This window comes from Lontra canadensis, unplaced genomic scaffold, assembly GCF_010015895.1.
Source record: "Lontra canadensis isolate GAN:19392208 unplaced genomic scaffold, GSC_riverotter_1.0 scaffold39, whole genome shotgun sequence".
Lineage (NCBI taxonomy): Eukaryota > Metazoa > Chordata > Mammalia > Carnivora > Mustelidae > Lontra > Lontra canadensis.
The window spans coordinates 904,857-926,137 of NW_022631033.1; the positions used below are offsets into that span (position 1 = coordinate 904,857).

The 21,281-nt window shown below is 50.8% G+C and overlaps 1 protein-coding gene across 1 annotated transcript in view; it reads left to right on the plus strand.

The window, feature by feature from the left end:
• Positions 1-21,281, plus strand: part of DLGAP2 (DLG associated protein 2) — a 707,896-nt gene that overhangs the window by 90,692 nt on the left and 595,923 nt on the right. The window contains exon 4 of the mRNA XM_032869809.1: positions 14,426-14,480. Within this exon, the coding sequence (XP_032725700.1) occupies positions 14,426-14,480 (55 nt within the window). The remainder of the gene's footprint in view (positions 1-14,425; positions 14,481-21,281) is intronic.

The following is a 21,281-nucleotide window of genomic DNA, read 5'->3' on the forward strand; positions in this document are numbered from 1 at the left end:
ATTTGATGAAGTTCAGGAATGTTCCCTCTATCCCTATACTTTGAAGCTTTTTATTCAGGAATGGATGCTGGATTTTGTCAAATGATTTTTCTGCATTAATTGAGAAGACCAAAAAAAAATTAGAATAAGGAAAACAAATTTAAAAAATTAATTAACTTTGCAAGACTAAAGTATTGTGGGGAGAAAGCCATAAATTCCATGCTTTGCCTTCTCCTCCTCTGGAATTCCTCTGTTCTCCTTGATCAGTGAGCTTGTTCTTGGCTGGCTGTTCTTGCTGATCTCTTGCAGGAGGGGCCTGTTTCAGTGATTCTCAGGTGTCTTTGCCTGAGGCAGAATTGTGTTGCTCTTGCCAGGGGCCCAGCTGAGTAATCCGCTCAAGTTCGCTCTTGGGGGCTTTTGTTCCCTGAGCGCTTTCTGTACTGCTCTGGAGGACAGGAATGAAGATGGTGGCCGCTCAGTCTCCGGCTGGAGGAGCCGAGAGCTCGGGTTCTCACTCCTCACTGCGCCCTTGGAGATGAGCCATCAGTCCCCCCCCACCCCCCACGTCTCCCTGGTCTCCGCCGCCCTCCGAGCTCACCCGGCCTGTGATTGAGCATCTCTGTCTCTGGTGCATGGCCCTGTTTGGAGTCTCCGAACCACGCAGCTCCCTGAGCTCTTCCCGGGAGGTGTCCCCCCATCTGTCACTTGTGGGCTCCCCGCTCACAGAGCAGTGGCCTGTGCCATGGATCACAGTTTAAGGTAACCCTGAGCTGAGAGCGCACTCCTCCGCTTTGTCTCTGCTGTGGCTTCCCCACTCCCATACTGTGAGCTCTGCCACATTCAGACACCCCTGATCCTTCTGTGACCCCGTGGGACCTGAGACCATGCTGTCCCCGCGTGGGCTTCACCCCGGCTTAGTCTCTGGAGCGACGTCCCTCAGTGGAGCGGACTTTTAAAAGTTCTGATTTTGTGCTCCGTTGCTCCACTGCTTGCCGGGAGCCGGCCCCTCCGCCCTGTGGTCTATCTTCCTGTCACTTCAGATTCTTTTCTCCATGCGTCCTACCTTTCAGAAAGTGGTCGATTTTCTGTTCCTAGAATCACTGCTCTTCTCTTCGATCTCCTGTTGGGTTTGTAAGTGTTCAGAATGGTTTGATAACTGTCTAGCTGATCTCCTGCGACCTGATGTCATCTCAGCCTGCTACTCCGCCACCATCTTGACTCCTCCCCTCAGGGCACCTTTAAAGTGGGGGGCCCTGTGGGCTCACATCCCAGGACTGTAGTGAGGGTGGTCCGGAAGCCCATGGTGTGGGTCAGCGCTGTCCTAACTGTGTGTCGTTCTGCCTGCAAGCTTACTCCTGCTGCCCCCGAGCCCTTTGTGGTACATGAACTTCCTTCAGAGTTCACCCAGGAGATGGTCCCACAGGGCCCTGCTTGGGGGGCAGCGGGAAAGGGTCCCTATGCTCTCTGGACACCACACTTGAGACGCAGCAACTCCCCCCTTCCCTGCTGTGCAGGAGGGGGTTGTTGCAGGTCCACACATGACCTCTTGTGTTAAAGGGTCGCGGGATCCAAGGAAGCTGGACAGTCGCCCCGTATGCATTAGTCTACTGTTCACAGCAGACACTTTTTCTGGCCTGCCATGTGTCAGCCACAGCTGTGTGCCCAGGGGTCACACTGTGACCACCACAGACAGTCCTGGCTCCCCAGAGCTTCTGCTCCCTCTCTGCAGATGGAGAACAGACAGATGCAGGTGGGGGCCCCAGGCTGTGTGAGCAGTGAGGGAGTATATTGGAGGAGCGGAGGACTGGATGCAGAGCCATAGCATTGTTGAGAAGTGGGGGAGGGCTCACTGATGAGGAGACTTCAGCCGGACTCTGAGGCCAGTGGCCAGTGAGGACACCCTGGAGGAGAGCTTGCCAGCAGAGGGCAGCACGTGCAAAGTCCCTGGGGTGTGCTTGGCTGATGGAAGAGCTGGTGTGGCTTGAACTCTTGAATGGGCCTAAGGTCATTGGCTCCTGTCACAGAACTCTGGGGCTTGGGGGTGTTTAGGGACCAAGTGCTCTGAGGAGTTGTCAGAGTGTTCTGGGCCGAGACTGACATAAAGACTGGCTTAGAGGATCACCTTGGTGTGCCTCTGAGGACCAGTTATGAGGCCACGAGAGTGGGAGCAGGCAGGCTGGTCAGGCGGGGGCTGGGCTAATGAGGGTTCTGGTAGCCTGGGACAGCACAGCAGTGGGGTGGGTGGTGAGGCCCTGGCCAGGTCTGCCACGGTGGGAGCAGGCTTCCCATAGAGGACTGAGGACTGCAGGGGGAGGCAGGGCCCTGTGCCAGGGACTGTGTACTGGCCCCATGTGTGCAGGGAGTTCAGTTGGAGGAGAGACTTTTTGGGGGACAAATTAATTTTGAGGTCCCATGAGACATGCGAGTGAGATCAAGTAGGCAATTGTGTGTGTCTCTCTGAGGGCTCAGGGTTTAGGACCAGGGCCCAGGGGTGACGGAGAGGAGCTGGTGGTTGTGTCCTCCGCATGCAGAAAAAGAGACAGGGAGAGGCAGGGATTCACAGCGAAGACTGGGAAGGAGCCAGAAGTCAAGGCAATGGGGTCCCACACTGGCAGATCGAGTGAGGAAGGCTTGCCAGTGACCCCAATCCCTGCGGTTCTGTGGGGTCCTGGCAAGGCGGGGGGGTGTGACGAGAGGGGTATTGGGTCCGGTAGGTACTTTATAAATCAGATGTTGGATATTCTTGAACTTTCAGAGGAGACAGTTACCCCTAGTTCCACGAGAATGACGGAGCTCTTTGAAGCCCTCAGGTTTTCTGAAGTGTCAGTGGCCTACGTCCCTGTGTGGATTGAATTCTTTGGGACACTCATGGCCTGCCATCTGTAGGACAGCCTGTCAGTGGTGGAGCCAGACGACCAGTCATTTCAGTGACTCATTTAAAAAAAGTTAGAAATGATATTTCTTCACATCATTTAAATTGTTATGCCTTTTCAGAGCTCTTGGTACAGTGTGAGCTCTTAATTAGTTCCTAAGTTCCTAGCTTCGTCAATCAATAGTTCCTGAAATTTAGAAAAACAAATATGAGGGCCAATGTAGTGAAACAGCTGGTCCAAACTCATTATGTGCCAGTTTCTGCTATTTTTAAGCTCAGATAAATGTTCTGTAAAATTAAGTTAAATGGCTTCTCTTACAAGAATGGAAATATCTGCAACTTTTCTTAGTTGTTCTCACTTTTGAGGGGTGTGATGATTTTGTACAAAGCACGTGTGTGTCTTGGAGCTTCCTGGCACAAGGCCTCCCCCCCTGTGCAGCCCAAGGACTTTCAGAAATGGGCTGTTTGACTCCATGAGACTTCGAGGGCAGGCTGCTGTGGGTGGCTTCATTTTCTACATCCTAAAGACCCTGTCAGCACCTCATGAGCCTGGGGCTACCTTTCCAGATCAGCATGGTTTCTGCCGAGCCAACCTTCGGTGGGAGGGCTGGGCACAAGGGCTCTTGCTATTCTGGCTCCCAGAACCAGGACAGATACAGGGGCCGTGTGAGGAGGCACTTCTTGAGCAGAGAGCAACCGGGCAGCGTGGAAGCCCTGCTCCCAGGGCAGGGCTGGCCCTGCAGCCCCTCCTCTCATCATCCTTTTCAGGGCATGTCACGGTTGGCTTCCCTGGCTTTAGGACCTTATGCGGATGCCTTGTTTCTGCGCTTCCACCCCCAACACAGCTGCCCTGCTGACTGTCCCACGGAAGGGCCATCTCTCCTGCACCCCGTCCTTCCGGGATTTCCCACAGTGAGCAGGACTCAGGAGTCAGAATAGCTCCTGCAATTCTCAGTGTCGTCCAGCAAAAAGTTGGGAATAATCCAGAAGCCACGCAAGTGCATGAGCAGCACGCCTGCTGTGGACAGCGACCTCTGCCTCCTCATAGCCCTGTCCCTCCCTGGGCGAGCCTGGGATGAACTGTTTGCATGGGAGTCCCTGGCTGGTCTGCCTGGGCCGCCTTCCCTCACAGGGCACCGCAAGCCGGGCCTGTGGAATCAGGTGTCGGCGTAGGCTGCTCACCAGGTGGGTCCACTCAACGGGTCAGGCAGTGCGGCTGAGGACCTCCTCTCCAGGCATCCAGACATAGTGGGGTGTGAGCTTGTCAGCAGTGAACTGGAGAAGTCTGTGGCATTAGTCAGGGTTCTCCAGAGCAGAATTCATCTGTGTGTCCATATGTCACAGCTGTCAGCCTCCCTCTGTCTCTGTCTGAGACGAGATCTAGTGTGAGAAGCAGCTCATGCACTTTTGTAGGCCGAGAAGCCAACAGTCTGCATCTGCAGGCCCAGGGGCATCCAAAGACCAGGAAACTGCGGGTCCGTCTTCAGTCCGAGGGCAGTGGACGTGCTAAGGTGTCCCAGCTGCTGCAGTGAAGCAGGAAAAGGGGGCCAGGTCCCTCCTTCCTCCAGCTTCTGTTGTCCTGAGGCACTCAGGGGATGGGACAGGACCATGCACCATGGGGCTAGGAGTGGGGTCCAGTGCTTGTCTCTCCTGGAAACACCTCAGACACAGGCAGAAACCAGGGTTCTATCTGGACACCCTGAGGCTAGTCAAAAACACACCTGGACAGCTAGGCTTACAGCTGGACAGTTAACATTCACACAGGGCTGTTGTTTCCACCCAGAGGGACCACACAGCTGGGCCACGTGAGCCATCTGTGGCAGCTGTGATTACCCTGGAGAAAGTGTTTGAGGACATTGGGGAGGAAAGATGGTGTTTCTGATCACAGTGCCATTCTGTAAGTCTGCTGATTACTTGTGTTTTCACACATGGACGGCACCCAGAGATGTGCCATGTGAGCGTGCAGAGGTGGCTGCCTGGGTCCTGTGCCCTTGTTGCAAAGAACAGTTCTTTTCAGGCTGGGAAGTGTTGTCCATCATGCACTTAGAAGGGGGTTATCATGGGTGGAAATACTCTACAGCTCACACAATATATGGTTCTCTGCTTTGAAAGTTTCTCCTTGGTTTGAGGACTGAGTGGCACCCAGGCTTCTGGAGCATGTGGTCTGGGAACCTCACCAGCTCCTAGTGCTTTCCAACAGTACAGGAGTTGGGTGTGAGGTTTTGCTTTGGGTCATGGCCTCTGGCAGGGCATCAGGTGTGACTGCTTTAACACCAGACACAGTATTGTTGAGGACAGCCTGGGGAACTTGACCGTCGGTAGTTTGGTTGTGTGGCACCTGCACCTCCATGCGATTTCAGCCAGAGTTCTCTGCAGTGAAGCGACTTTGGGGTTTTCCCTTTCTCCCCTAAAATCACAGGCAGAACCTTGTTTGGACTCCGTAAGATGGTTGCACCACCACACTGACAATGGCGTTTCATTCTGGTGTTCAGATCATGTGACTATGCTTGGTGGTGCAACAGGGTTCGTGGATCCATTCGCTTATTCGCATCGCAGCCATGATGCACAGCGTCTCTGTGCCAACTTCCTGCAGGGGTCTGTGTCGGGAAGAGCTCCCAGGACCGAAGGCATGGTGGAGCTGCAAGGGTTTCCTGTCCCCCTGGGTGTTTATGTACCCCTGGCCACGTGCCTAGGATGAGGGGACCATTGACCTCGCTCTGCACATATGTCCTGAGCTGTGTGTCTGTGAGTGTGGAAATGATGCTTTTGTGGTTTGAGAGGGACTTTGGTGTGGTACTGTTGTTGTTTTACTGCCATAGCCATGAAGGGGAGCTATTAATTCTGTCTGGTGAGTTGATTTTTAATGTTTGTGTCGACATCTCTCTTTCTGCTCCATAACAGGATGTGGAACCATCAGTGTTTCAGGTGGTACGTGTCTGGGAATTCCTGTGTGTTTTGCAGAGCAATTCACAGACAGCTTCTCCGCCTAAGGGAGCACATCAACCACGCTGGAGATTTGGGCAGAAGTCATCCCAAGTCTGTGGAGGTCATAGACTTCCTGCTTACAGGGCCCAGCAAGGTCTGTCAGGGCCAAGGAGGAAGGATCCAGGGGAGGCCCTGGGGGTGGGCACCAAGTCAGAGCCATGAGCCGGTAGGTAAGGTCATCCACAGCAGGACCTCTGTTCACTGTATGCTGAAACCATTCCTGTCCTCCCAGAAATGCTTATGTTTCATGTGAAGGAAAAATTCTTTTTGGAGATCTTTTTTTTTTTTTCCCCCAGAGCAGTTTCACATTAATAGCAAATTGTGCAAAAGACACAGATCTCTGGGGACAAATGATGTCTGCCCCCCCATCCCACCACCTCCTCTCCCCCAACTACCACCATCCCCTCTGGTCGGGGCATTGTCACCACTGATGAGCACCCATGGACACGTCCTCATCACCCAGATCCTCAGTGCACGTCAGGGTCACTGTTGGTGTCACACACTCTGGGGATTTGCACGAATGTGTGGGGACTCCTACCTGCCATGACAGGGTCACACAGACTAGTCTCACTGCCCTAAACCCTCTGTGCTCCACCTGCCCCTCTCCCACCCCCCACCCTCAGCCCTCCCTCTCCATCCCCAACCCTCCTCTCCATCCTCAGCCCTCCCTCTCCATCCCCAACCCTCCTCTCCATCCCCAACCCTCCTCTCCATCCCCAGCTCTCCCTCTCCATCCCCAACCCTCCTCTCCATCCCCAACCCTCCTCTCCATCCCCAGCCCTCCTCTCCATCCCCAACCCTCCCTCTCCATCCCCAGCCCTCCCTCTTCATCCCCAACTTTCCCTCTCTATCCCCAGCCCTCCCTCTCCATCCCCAGCCCTCCTCTCCATCCCCAACCCTCCTCTCCATCCCCAGCCCTCCTCTCCATCCCCAACCCTCCTCTCCATCCTCAGCCCTCCCTCTCCATCCCCAGCCCTCCCTCTCTATCCCCAGCCCTCCCTCTCCATCCCTAGCCCTCCCTCTCCATCCCCAGCCCTCCCTCTCCATCCCCAGCCCTCCTCTCCATCCCCAGCCCTCTCTCTCCATCCCTAGCCCTCCTCTCCATCCCCAGCCCTCCCTCTCCATCCCCAGCCCTCCTTCTCCATTCCCCCCCATCCCCAAGTCTCCCTTTCCATCCTCATCCCCTGGAAGCCACTCATCTGTTTACTGTGTCTGTAGTTCTGCCTTTTGAGAAGGTCACACAGTTGGAATCACAGAGTAAGTAGCCCTCAGACTGGCTTCCTCCACTGGGTGATGCACATTGAAGGTTTCTCCATGTCTTCATGGTTGGGTGGCTCAGTTCTTTTTTTGTGTTGAATAATATTATATTGTTTGGAAGGACCATTTTATCCATTTACCTGCTGAGGGACAACTTGCTTGCTTGCTTCCAGGTTTTGGGGTTATGATAAACCTGCTGTAAAATCCACATGCAGGTTTTGTGTGGGTATAGGTTTTCAGCCACTTTGGGAAATAGCAAGGAGCAGGATTTCTGAATTGTACATGAAGGGTGTGGTCAGTTTTGTAGGAAGCAGTCAACCCCTCTTCTATGGGTGGCAGCACCAGTCTACCTCCCACCAGTAGTGAGGGGGAGCCCTGGGCACCACTTCCTCACCAGCACGTGCTGCGGTCAGTGTTCTGCATGCTAGCCATTTCCGCAGGTGCATGGGGTGGGGGTGTCTCACTTAGGCTTTTGTGTAACTCCTTTGGTGAGATGTTTGGTGAGATGTGTGTCGGGTTCTTTGGCTCATGTTTGGATTGACTTGTGTGTTTTCCTGCTGGGTTTTAAGTGTTCTTTGCATATTTGGAGGATAATAGTGCTTTAAGAGATGAGTCTTTTGCAAACATTTCCTCCTGTGTGTGGCTTGTTGTCTTCTCTGGAACATGTGTCTCACACAGCAGAAGTGTTTAATTTTCGTGAAGTGCCACTTACCAACTCTTTCTTCCGTGACAGAGCCTTTGCTGTTGTGCCTAAAACGCCATCCCCATGACAAAGGGCATCTAGGGTTTTCTTCCCTGTTGTCTGCTAGGGGATCTGGAATGTTGCCTTTTACATTTAATCTGATTTATTTCAAGTTAATTTTTGTGAGGCTGTAAGCTGTGTGTCAAGGTTCATTATTTTCTGTGTAGGCGCCTGGTTGCTTCTGCACACTTGCTGGGAAGAGCCCTGCGTCAGCCTCCCTGAGCTGCTGCTGCTCCTTGGCCACGACGTCAACCATATCCATGAGCGTCTGTTCTTCTGTCCTTGGCCACGACGTCAACCATATCCATGAGCGTCTGTTCTTCTGTCCTCTTCCCCTGCTCTGGCCTCTGTTCCTTCACTAACACCTGCCGTCTTCATTCCTGTTGCTTAAATAGAAGCCTTTGACCTAACTCCTCATTTTACCACCCTTCATGAATGTTTTGTCAGAAAGTGACTCTGGATTGGACCAGAGTTTGCTTCTTACTCCTAGCCCAGTTTTGGCCTTTATCCAGGTTTCCTGGACACGTTTTGAATAATGAGGTTAAGACTGAGTTCAGATGGGTCTTGGGGTGCACTGGGTGGCTCCGTGAAACCTCTACCTTCAGCTTGGGTCATGATCGGGGTCCTGGGATCGAGCCCCATGCTGGGCTCTCTGTTCAGCGGGGAGCCTGCTTCTCCCTCTGCTCCATCCCCCGTCTGAGGTGTCTCTTGCTCTCAAATAAATAAAAATAAAATCTAAAAAAAAAAGTCCTCTTGTTTCTGGTACTGTTTCTGTTTCCTCTGATTTTGTCTGTCGTTCTCAAAGTGGGGGTCTCTTTAAATGCATGATAATGCTCAGCTGTGAGTCTTCATTAAGTGTGAGACATTAAACACTCATGCAGAGTTTGTTTTTGGTGAGTAAGTGGGGCTTATTGGCTGGTGGAATTTTCCACAGATCTAGTGGCAAGCCAGTTTTAACTGGAAGGCCAACATCAGCCGGAGGTATGTTCTCTCTGCCTGTTTTAGTCTCCGGAGGAGAATATCCCGGTGTCCTGCTCAGGGATGTGAGGGCTGGGGGAGCTGACCGCCCGCTGTTCTCCCGAGAGAAGCTGGAGCTGGGCTCTGAGGCAGCTCGGTTGAGTGTGCAAGGTTTGCAACCAGCCTCCCTGTTTCCAGCCCCAGGACGCCACCCAGCCCCTTGTTCTCTGGTCCCCTCTGGCTCGTGTCCCTGGGTGTGGGGAGGGGGCCTGTGCTCGTCTGCCCCACGCCTGCTCTGGATACACGCTGTGCTTCCGAGCCCCGAACCACGCGTGTCCTTGCCAAGAGCTTTGTCAGGGGACAGTCAGATCCTTGATTTCTGGCTCTGCTAAGAAGGCCCTCTTTCCGCTCCTTACCCGTCAAAGGGAGGTTGAAGTCTGTTTCATGGGCGCTCACACATTCTGCTCTTCTGTGTGATTTGTCCCATAGCCACTCTGCCAACTTAGGATCACGATGGACCGTGTGTGGAAGGATGGACGAGTTGAGTGTGTTGCTGTGTAGACACGCAGCATCCCTGTGTGTGGTGGTTCGTCAAGGACGCTTCTTCCTGGCCAGCGAGCGCCAGTGTCACGGGGGTTTTGTAGAAATGTACTGTGTATTTCTGTGTGTGTGTCTGTGTGTGTCCGTGTGCCTGTGTGTTTAAAGGCACAAGAAAACTTTTTTGAACATTTGGCGTGGAAGTCTTTCCCAGGTGACACACGAGACCCAGCACTGTTTGACCCAGACAGTGTGAGGAGTGTGTTTGGATACATACTCCATCCCTGTAATCATGGTCACAGACGCACCCATCACCTCCCAGAGGGTTCATGTTCCTTCTCTGTGTTGCAGTGTGAACACTTCACGTGACATGGACGCTCGGCATGTGCCAGGCGCTTGGCACGGGACCGTCAGCCCCGGTGCTGCATGTCCACTGGGCTCTTGAGCCCTTGAGCAGCGACCAGCCGGCTGTCTGGGCACTCTGTGCTTTCCCAGCGCCCTGCATAGCACTGATGCAGAGTGTGTGCCCCTTGACTGAGGGATATTGCACTGGTTTGCTGGTTTGTGCTGCAGAAAGCCCCCTTGGGCCCCCATGTCCTGGACATGCCACAGATGAGGATGCTGGGGGTACGTGGCTTGCCCCAGAGCACAGTCCTGATGCTGGTGTCTGGGGCTCCGGGGACCTTGTGCTCGGTCACAGACCCCGTGCCTGTGTGTGTGTGGACAGCCTGCATCGTGAGGGAGGGACATTGCCAGCGTGTGAGCTCTTCCTCGTCCATGTGTGGGAACACGTGCGGACTTGCTGCTCCCTCACGGCCACCCTGGATGTGGTCTCGTGGGAGCCGTGTGCCGACAGGCGCACTGTGTGTCGAACGCTCGTCTCCCCGGGCCAGCTGCTCCAGGCGGCCGCTGCAGACAGACCGCTCATGGCTGGCAGTGCCATCTCCTTGTGCTGCATGCAGCTGAGCCCACGAGTGGTGTGCCGGACCCTGGGGTGGCAGCCAGGTGGGGGCCAGCTGGTGGGAGCTCTGGTCCCAGCCTCAGTCTGGCTCTGCGCCCTGCGGCCAATGTATCATCTCCAAACTGCCTCTCACATGGCCCGGGAGAGTGCCGGGGGTGTGTGAGGGAGAGGCCTGTTAGACCCGGGGGAATCCTCAGTCCTCGCCCTGTGAAATGGAAGGGCTGTCTGTCTCATTCATGAGAGTCACAAGACACAGCTTCTTGTGGGAACAAGCCTGTGGCTCTTTGCAAAGTGTTAAAATTATCCAGTAAGAGTTGTTGGAGTGACTCTGTGTAAACCTGTGCTCTCGACACGCCGCAGAACACATCTGTCGCAGGCTCACATGCTTGGGGGGGCACGTTGTGTTGTGTGGTATATTCCTGAGATGGAAAGGGCACAACATGAACTTGCTGTAGGAACCACAGGGAAGCAAGGCTCTGAGGACCTCCAGGCAAACATGGCTTGCTGAGTCCACGCCTGGCTTCTCGTGACACCAGCCAGAATGACCACGCAGGAACAAGGGGCATGTGCCCAGAGAAACTGCGGAGTGGTGAGGACAAAATAACAGCACTTAAACAATTCTTTATTTCTAAATTTGGGTGTAGTTGACATAGGACTTCACCTCCAAACCTTGTTTTCTTCATCTGAAAAATGATGCTGATGTTTGCTGTCTGTGCTATCCAATATGGCGGCCACAGTCTCACAAGTACTTCAGGTGTGGACCGTGCACCTGACGGCCGACATTTCAAATTCTGATTGTCTTCACTGACTCACCCTTACTGAACCTGGGGGCCAGGGAGTGCAGTGTTGGACGAGCAGGATTTGCTCCAGCACTTTTGACCTCATGCATCAAAGAAGGCACCCCCAGAGAGGACTGAGGATATGGGGTGCAGTGAAACCTTGAAATTGATGTTTTAGGGATAGATTTTCAGTTGGAAGACTCTGGACAGAGGACACGGAGGATGTAATTAGCAGCTGTGGTCTCCTAAAGCATGTGGTGTTGGTGTCATGCTCCTGGGCATTTGGGCAGGTGCTCACGGAAGACTCTGGGCGTCGGTTGGACATAGGCTATTTGACCCCAGCTGCCTGTGGCGTGCCTTGCCCGATGTCCTCCAGTTACCTCAGTGGCCGTGTGCTCTCCTAGAATAGGCAGGAAGGGACCCTTGAGATCAAGGGATGCACATGGGAGTCCCACCTTCCTGCCCCCTCAACCCATGTTGGAGGAGGCAGAGGTGTGCACGAGGCATTTTCCTAAGATTGAACACCAGTGTCTCACCTATGGCTACAGCTAGGAGGGACTTGTCAAGATTACGTGTGTCTGCCATTTTTGAACACAAATTGGCTGCCCTCAGGAAGGTTGCAGGTGAATTCTACCCATGACTGTTTGTAATTTCTATGGGCCCTAATATTCTCCTGCTTGAGGTCCCAGAAGAGCCACGCAGCTTGCTTGCAGAATCCACGGTGGTGATGGGTGGGAGGGCTGCCTCGGTGGAACCTTGTACTGAGGAAGTGGCTGTGTCGGTTGGTGGCAGGTTGGCGGCAGGTGGTGCAGCATCTCGGTGGGAGTGGGAGAATGTGACAGCTGGAGTGGAGGGATCAGAGGGTCGGGCACAGAAGGCCATTGAGGATTAACCAAGGGGAGCTGGGCGTGGGCACCACTATAGTATTTTAGAATCACTTGTCCCATAAGCTGGGGTTTGTTTGCCTAAATCCATGGCTCTCAAGCTCTTCTATAACACAACTTGGCCACGTGACATGGACACCCCTGGAAGGGCCCCCACCGCTGCAGGGGGTGCAATTGTTGTAGCACGTCCAGGCCCTGGGGGTTTCCTAGTTCTGCAGAAGGCACTGATGGTGCATGTGCCCCTGCCCTAGGTGTGAATCACTGAATCTGAAAGGAACCTCACTTTACCACTTGGGTCCCTCCCAGTGATTCTGTGCACTGCCCAGACACCCGGACCAGGGAAGGGGTTTAGTCTAGAGCTGCCACATGTGATGGGGGTTAGCTGGGGGAAGACAGTACCTCTGCTGTGTAGGGCCAACCCAGGTGCCAAGCTCCACTCCTGACTCCCTTCCCTTCCTCCCTGCTGTGTCACCTGACCTCACTTCATGCGCCCCTCTGGTTCCCGTGCCTGACCTTCTGTGAGGCCCTCATCATGTCACCTTGAATTCAGCTCATCTGGATGAAAACGCCACCAGCACCAAGGTACTGGCCGGATCATGTGGTGGCTAATGGATCTAGATTCCATTTCTGCTTCTTGAAGGGCCCTTGTGGAATGGAGTCAGCTGGGTAGTTTGGAGCTAAGATCGACATTAGGGATGCACCTGTACCTCCATTGTGAACATTTCTGTGATGTAGCAGTTGCTAGTAATTCCTTAGAAAAATAAGCCAGAAGTGGCATGTTTGATATGTCACTGGGGAGGAGACTGCGGGTTGAGAGACCAGTCCAGGGGCTTTGCAGTGGACCAGCCAGCATGCCCCCTCTGGGTGCTCACAGGGGCTGGGAGTGCAGGAGGGCTGTGCACCTGCAGGATCTGGTTGAACATCACTGTGGAGACTCATGCTCCCATCCTCCATGCAGATCACGCTGTTTGCAGCACGTCTCCGATGCACAAGACCATTCCTCTTTTTTTTTTTTTTTTGAGGGAGATTGTTTCTTAGGCCTGGTATTAATCTGTAAGGCTTTTTGGAAATTGCTGGAAAAGTCCGTGAACAAGTGTATTGGCCCTGGAATGAGAAGGACTGAAGATTAACCCAGAGCATGTGTACATGTGTACATGTGTGTGCGTGTGTGCATTATTTCCTTATCTGACCTTGAAGGCTAGGGGCTAGTGAGGGAGAGAATAGTTCCAGAATGATGCCAATTTCAGACCTGGTGAGTGGAGAACCCTGGTGCAGGTGGTGGAGTTAGGTGATGACATTGACTTTGTGTTGTGTGTTTTGGTATTTTCATCAATCCCTCATTGTCCCAACTAAACTGTTAGCCTTACAAGAGTGGGAGATGTCTTTTTGAACTTTTAATTCCACATTTTGGATTTAGTGGGTTCTTATTTGATTATTGCTTTGTCTTCTATCTCTTAGATTTGTTTAGAGTTGAAAATTGGTCATGCTGTCTTGTCTGCAATTGATGATACTTGGGCAAGAATTATTCTTTCCCCAGTGCCGAGGGATGGCAGAGGCATGGGGGAGGGTCACAGAGGGAGGCTTTGTGACTGCTGTCCCATCTGTCAGAAGTAGCTGTGTGAGTCCTGGGCCCAAGGCGGTTGAGGGCAGGGGCTGGGTGGGGTCCCTGTGCACCATCCTCCCCTCTCCCTCCCTCTCCACTAAGTCCTTGCTCCAGGATAAGTAATGCCTGCTTCTGGGCTGGGAGTTCGGGAGGAATGGCTGCAGCTGCACCTGTGGAGAATTCAGGACGGAAGCTCAGCCTTTGCTCTGGTTGAGTTTGGAACGCACCGCCGTACGTCCCCACAGAGATCTCTTCACTGCAGGTGCTTTTCGTCTGTGCTCAGAGTGCTGAATTTTCTAGGGAAAGCCATATCCTGTTACTTCCACCTTCCCTTATCAAGTAAGATATTTCCTTCATCATTTACTACCAAACTTTGACTGAAAACACAGACTTCTCTTCCCCATTCTTCTTTGTGACTCACCCTGGATGAAAGCATCTCTGCTTAGATCCTACGAGGCAGGCCCGGTACACTGTACTGCCCCAGCAGTCCTCCACTTTCAGGCTCTAATTGCATCTAATATTTTAAAAGCCATCACACAAATTGGCGGGCCCATTTGCCTTATTGTAGGAGCCCCTTGAGAGCAGCTTTCAAAATACTCCCAGGACCCATTAGGGGCATGCATTAAATAGAACTGCATTACCGTTCTGGAACAGCATTTACAATGAGCACACCTACCTGATTAACCTTTCTGATGAAAAATGTATGTCATCAAAATTTTTCTGTATTGTTTAATTTATTAGAGCGTTCTGCGCGTGAGGAGTCTGCAGCACTGAACGACCTTATTAGTAAAACACTCACCGCATGAACAAGATACCTTTCTCTACCTGAACAATAACCAAATGTGTTTTATTTATGTGTTTTGAAACAGGTGTTGCCCGGCATTTTGCAGAAGCATTGCTGTATCTTACCAGACAGAAATACAGGTAAATAGATTTTGTTCTTTTGCTTTGAGAGCATAGGTTGTATGACACGGAAAATTTGAGGAATATGACTGTATAATGTAGGTGTCTTGTTTTCATAGTTGCTGCTCTAGGGCAAGATTGTCTATTGACCGAAGAAGCACAACACTGGAGTGTTCAGTTTTGCAGTGAGTTATAGCCTGAGCTCAAAGATCTGTTTTTGATGGAGCAAATAGATTTAGGTGATAGTTGTCCTGGATTTTTAAGGGAAACTGGTTATCTTTCGAAGTTGAATATGTGAGTTTCAAAGTTGTTGATTTTGCTGGCCGTGCTTCCTCATTGGGGAAGAGCACCATTACTGGCTAGCATGGAACGCCTTGGCGGTCCGTTCACCGTCAAGACTTTGCCAGCAGTCTGGTTGGGAGCCGGGCAGATGGTCTGTGCTTAAAGTCCTGAGGGTCTCAATGAAAACACAGAAGGATGGGTGTCTCGCAATGGGAGGGTGTATGCCATGTGACTGCTCACAGATGCAGGTGGCTGGAGGTTGTAGGCGAGGTCGTTTGCGTTACTTTTAAGGAAGCGTGATGGGGGAGGGATGGTTCCTGAAAAGAAAGCTTTGGAAGTTTGTTGTGTTAAAGTTCACAAACAAACAAACAAACATAAAGATCACGTGGAGCTTGTTGTTTTATGGGTCTTCATCTTAGTTACTCTCCCCTGTGGGTTTTCTAGTTTGGGGCACTTTCATCAAAGAAATAGCAGGTCCTGAGGAAAAGATGGGAGGGTCTGTCTTTTCTGCTGAGGGCTAGTTCTGAGAATTACTCCTTCCTGGGATCAGCTGTGTCCTCTCAGATATGTCTGTCTGAATCCCAGGATACTTGTGTTGGGTATAAAACAGGGTTGTGCTGACATTTCCTTATGTTTCCAGCTTTAATAAAATGAACCATAATGGACTCTGTGGGAGTCAGAAGAGTATAACGTGTTGGGATGTACTCTGCTTTTAATATAAACAGCATATTAACTAGCTAGCATGATTATTGAAATCTCATTCTAAAATGGTCAGTAATTTATTGTTCTGTATTATGCATTCCAGTGTGAAACACCGAGTATTTTTGGGAAAAGTAGGATATTTATTTTTTTTACTTATGATCATGGACAGGTTATATCACCAACCCTATTATTTTATCAACAATAGTAGTGGCCACTGTTACATCACCTGTTCAGACATACATTATCTGTGACTTTGAGCACACTTACAGGGAAGTTTATTGAGAACAGGATTAGGTATTTTTTGAGTCTCTTTCTATATTCTGGAAGTCTTGCTTAGTAACAAAAATATATGAATAGGTCACATACAAAGAAACAAAGATTTCTGTAAACTATGTCCATCAACAATAGTGATTACAACGCAATTTAAAGAAGGAATGATTAGTTTATATCTTCCAGGCAAGTTTCTGAATCTAAGAAGCACGAAATTAATGATAAAAATAATTGAAAGTTAAATGCCATTCTCTGGGACTCTGACTGGAATTTAAGTGTTGAAATGAGCTTTCTGTATTTTTAACCACTCTGTTATATAAGAAGTTTCAAGTTAATTTGTGAAATACTGCCAAATTCAGATGTTTTATTTGCTTTCTGTAGGAATCCAAGTAATCAACCTTTAAAAGCAAGAAAGCATTCTCCCAGTAAGACTTGAATATTGAGGACATTTGCTAGGCAATTTATTTTAGAAGATTTTTATATTATAGAAGTGGTTGTAGAAGACCCAAAGCTATGACATTAGGCACGGTTTGGGGAAGGAATCATATCAAATGAGAGGAAAGTAGAGTTGGCTGAAATGAGAACTCCAAGTGTCAGTTCATTCAGAATTGAATGATGTGTGCATTCTGGTTTTTACTGTGTAATGTGACCCAGTATGTCTGAAACTGCTGAATTATTTAGGAAATGTTTAGAAATTTCTTCAGACTCAGATGTAATGGTTATTGCTTTTGCATTTTAATAAACATAAAAGTTCCTTATGAACATGAATGAACTTTTTTTTTTCTTTAGTGACTATATAGAAGTATTTTCATATTTTTGATGATGATCAACATTGGAGTGGGTCAGGAGTATCACTTTAGGAAAAAGAAAGTGGTTCTAGAGGTGGATGGCAGAGATGCTTATATGACCTGAGTGTGGTGTCACTGAACTGTATGCTGAAAAATGGTTAAGATGGTAAATTTTAAGGGATGTGTGTTTTACCACAGTTCAAGAATAGAACAGCTTTGAGATGAGCCATGGCTGTCATGTTCCTTTTGCTCTTTAGTTATTTTTGGAATGCTGTATATACTCGGCTAACTCTGTTTGTCAAGCTGAGGACCTAGGAGAAGATGCACATACTTGTAGGTGTTTTTGCTGTTATGGAGTCAATGTACTTAGCAGATCTGTGACAAACTATGATGAGTGACATCTGATGGTGCATTGGAAGTGGTCCTCCTCTGGGTTAGATATGACGAACATCGTCTTCTCTTGGTATCTTGATTATTCATGATAGTTTTGGTTGATACACAGAGCTGGAGTGATTTCTCGTGACCAGCGCTGCAAATTGCCTTATTTTTCATGTTCTTCTCAGGGACACAGAGAGTTGGGGAGGCAGCGCGTGTTTATGTCGTGAAGAAGAAACACTTGCAAGATCACAAATGCGCATGGAGGCTTTCCTGCATTTTAAAGTCATTTACGTCAGGCTTTGCTTCTAACCACTGTTCCCTTTTCTTGTTTCGGAGACTGTTTGACCCTTTGTCTGCCTTCAGTTTGCCCTCTCTCTGGAGAGCCCTGCTCTTGAGCCTGTGCACGTGACGAGCGCCATTTGCGGGGAAGAGTGGCTGACGTGGTGGACCATGCAGGTGGAAGGTTGGCATGTTAGTGGCTGTCTTGGACTCAAATCCCATACCAGCCTTGCTCAGAATGGCTGCTGAGGGGTCTGAGGACCCCTCCCTCACTCAACTCCATTTTGGGGGAGCTGTGTCTGACCAGCATGTGGGGTGATGTCAGGTGTTTCACACAATCTGTGTCCCTTCATGGAAACTGGCTCCCTGCATCTGAACTCCCCCTGGCTGGTCTTTGGTGGAACCCAAGAACACCATCCAGATGCAATAGTCCATTTTGGACCAAAATGGGGCTCATTCCTGTTGGTTTAGAACCTTCTTAGACAGGGACTCCTTCACAAACAATCATTATATTATGAATGGCTATTTTCAGCACTAAAGTTAGCCTGTCTTTGGGCTTTTATAGGCAGTTTCTACTGTAAAGGTGGTGGAAGTTGGGATGTTGTTTTCTTGCTGTACGTGACTCACGGTGTGAGTGGCTTATCATCTCTCTTGTGTCTCACAACATTAGTGTGCAGTTTCTGAATAACCAAGATCAGGTTAACACATGGTGGCAGCCTCCCATGAAAGAGATGCAGACTACGGTTATATGCTTCTTGAGCAGTGAGGGGGTTGGGAGATGCTTTGTTCTTTGCCAGTCAAGCTTCCTTGTTTGGATCATCACTGGAGTTGCTTTATTGCCATGTCATTTGGGGATGTTGTAAGCTTCGCAGATCCTCCTGTATCTGGGATACACAATAGGCTGGGGTTCTGATCCTGAGCTCCACTGTCGTGCAGCATTTATCCCGTGTCCCCTGGGAGACAGCCTATTCGACAGCTAAGAACAAGAAATTTCAAGAATGAATTGATTTTTGCCATCGAGCAGTGGTGTGTCCTGTGCAAAGCTTGACGTTAACGACTGAGCCAGGATACCGCAAGCAGGTGGAGCATGTGGCAGCCTTTGATTTTTGAGAGATGATATACCCCTACTTGACAGAATGAAAACTGTGAAATAATGTGTATATAAAAATCAGGGCGGAAAATTGTTAGGTTTTCCCACACGTTTTGTGGAGCTGACTTGTGTGTGTTTGTAGACATGCACTGTGGTATTCACTGAAGGCATAAGGGTTACTGACTCTGATCATCACTGGGTGTCTGCCCACGAGACCCTGGTCGGTGTCCAGCAGTGGGAGCTGAGGCAGGAAGCCCAGTTTCTGTGCTCTGAGTGCCCTCACCACTTGTTGCCAAGTGTGGGTCCAGGAGGCATTCTTGGCCCCCTGCCCTTAAAGCTGGGGAGAGCTGGTTCAGCTGCACCTCGGCCACTGGCTCCTGCCTGTGCTTCCATGTGTATGGCACGAGGTGTTTGTCGGCAGGGTATGGTCCGCGTGCATTCTCCCTGGGTAGACACACTGTTCAGTTGTGTATAGGCTAAATAAACTCTTGGGTTGAAGTTGAATGTTTGTAACAGGGTATTTAGCTTAAAAAATTCTATATACGTTGAGCAAATATTTTTTATAATGTCTGTTTGGATGTAGAGTCTCAATGCACTCTTACATAAGGTTTTGGAGGCTTAATTACACATTATTGAACTTCTCGGTGATCATGGCTGTTGAAACATGGACACCCACTGGGGCCATTTGCAGGTGGAGTTCAGAATGCAGAGGGAGCATAGTTGTTGAAAGAGCAGGGGTGATTGTGTTTGGTCAGTCCTAGGTTTTAAAAAGCTTTCAATTTCCTGATGGGCATGTCAGGAAAATCAGTGAACGAGTCTGCGCTCTTTGCCACAGCTCTATCTCAAGAGGACCTGGTTCCCCATCCCTAGGGCAGCTGAGGCTAGTGCACGAGTGGTAGTAGTTTCACACCCAGTGGGTGTGTGGTTCCCAGAGCTCTGCATACATCTGTGTCTCCCAGCATGGAATTTGAGCCCTCTACTGACAGTGGGCATCATACCTTGTATTTCTACTGTGACTCTAGTTTAAAAGGCTCTTTCCAGTCGATTTGGCAAGTCCTTTGATTTCCTTGTGCAATAGGGATCATCACCCCATTTTGCAGATGAACAAGTAGATCCAAAGGTACAGGTGACTCTTCCATGTTTTTGCACAGCTGCTCAATACTTTGCTGGGATGCAAATACGTGTGTTCACTCTACGTCTGTATGTGACACCTCAGTGACTCTTAATGAGTCCTTCCTGACACAGGTATTCCTTACCAAACACAGTGCCAGACAGGCAGTACAGGCCAGGGGTGCCAGTGAGGGGCCGCCCCCTCAGCCTCTGGAGTTTCACGATCAGATGGGCAAGTGCTGTAGATGGCTTTGGTGCCAAACAGATGCCCAGTTAAGTGGGACATCCACCCCTGTGGCATGCTGAATGGTTTTCAGTAGGTCAGGTGAATGACATTTGAGCAGACTAGGTTTAGGGTGAAATGTCACTTCTGTCAAAGACCAACATTTCAGTTAAGTTTCCTTTACCCAGATACTGAAATTATTTATAAAAGCTTCTGAGGTATGCAGGTGGGTTGCCTTGTGCTGTGGCTCACAGTGGGGATGGCAGGGACGGCTGTGGGAAGGCGAGGGGGCTGAGGAGAAGCCAGGAGGACATCCTTGATGCTTAGCCCGTGTCTCTGCAGCCCAGAGAGGGACACTTCCTTCCCAGTCCACTGGCTGGGGACAGAAACAAATCTTCATCTGCTGGAAAGGGTTTTATTTCATAAACTGACTTTATTAGAAACTGAGTTGTGCTATTTAATTAGTGCCAGAATGAAAGGTTATGGATCAATAGTTTTAAGGCCAAAACAGGTTTTTTTCTTCCATGTGTCTTATTCCTCACCCTGAGGGCCGGCTTCTTGCCTAGCTGGCCTCTCTGTGCTGAGCAGAAAAATGTCACCCCTTTGGGAAGGTGAGATGAAGTGCAGTTCCAGTCCCACTCACCCCGGGAGCGGGCACTTCTCTGTGGGGCAAGTGTGTATATTTGCTGATGGAGGTTTGTGGTTCCGTGGCAGTTTCATGGGGAGACACACAGTTCTGTGGCATGAGGCCGGACGTAGTTTGGATGCGTCTCCACCAGCTGTTTCATGACTGAACCTGGTGTCTGAGCCCACCTATTTTCATGATACCTCCCCACCCAAACTTCCTGGGGCGTTGCTGTGTGGTGCCAACATGCGGGGCTGTGAGTCTGCCAGGGCACCCGGACTCACTCCTGGATGGGAATATGTGCAGCTTTCCATGTAGGCTCTCACTGTGGGAGCTCGGGAGCCTGGATCTCTGTCCACCTCCTGGTCCTCACGGTGCTGGCCATGGGTGGTGCTGATCCCTGGACTGCGTTCCACGGGAGCAGAAGGGACTCCAGGTGCCCAGCGAGGCCAGCATGGTGACAGTGCTCGGTTTGTTTCAGGAGCCCCGCAGAGACACACAGGGTCTGTGGCGGAGAGCTGCCCGAGGCTGGGGGAGTCTGCGCCCAAGCCTCCGAGCTGTGGCTGCAGGGTGTGCCCTGAGTGCGTTTATGGAGTGTGCCCAGGCGCATTTAGGGAGCCGGGTCCTGCGGCCTCAGTTCCTCTGAGGAGCTCATCCCTGGAGCGCTGACATGGCTGGGGTTCTGGGGGGGATCTTGTGACTGAGGGCAAAGATCCGGATCCAACTTCCGTCCGTCTATCCTCTGTCCAGCGCTCTGTCTAAGGATCTGTCCGGGGCCTGTCTGCCCACATCATGCCCTACTCCCATGGTGTGGCCCGCCCACCTGCACTTGGGTGTCGAGGAGTCTGCCCTGCCCTCTTCGTCCTCTGCCTCAGTTTCTCCCTCAGGAGTCTGTGTTGTTCTCGTGGAACAAGAAGTCACTATAGGGCCTGTCATTTGTGAGCGACCCTGAGTTCCTCCGGTATGAGACGAGATACCCCTGGTCTGTCCAGGCAGAGAGCCGGTGGGCTGGATCGATCCGTCCATCCAGCCTAAGCCCCGCTGCCCGCCGGAACCGAAGGGGGAAGGTCCTGAG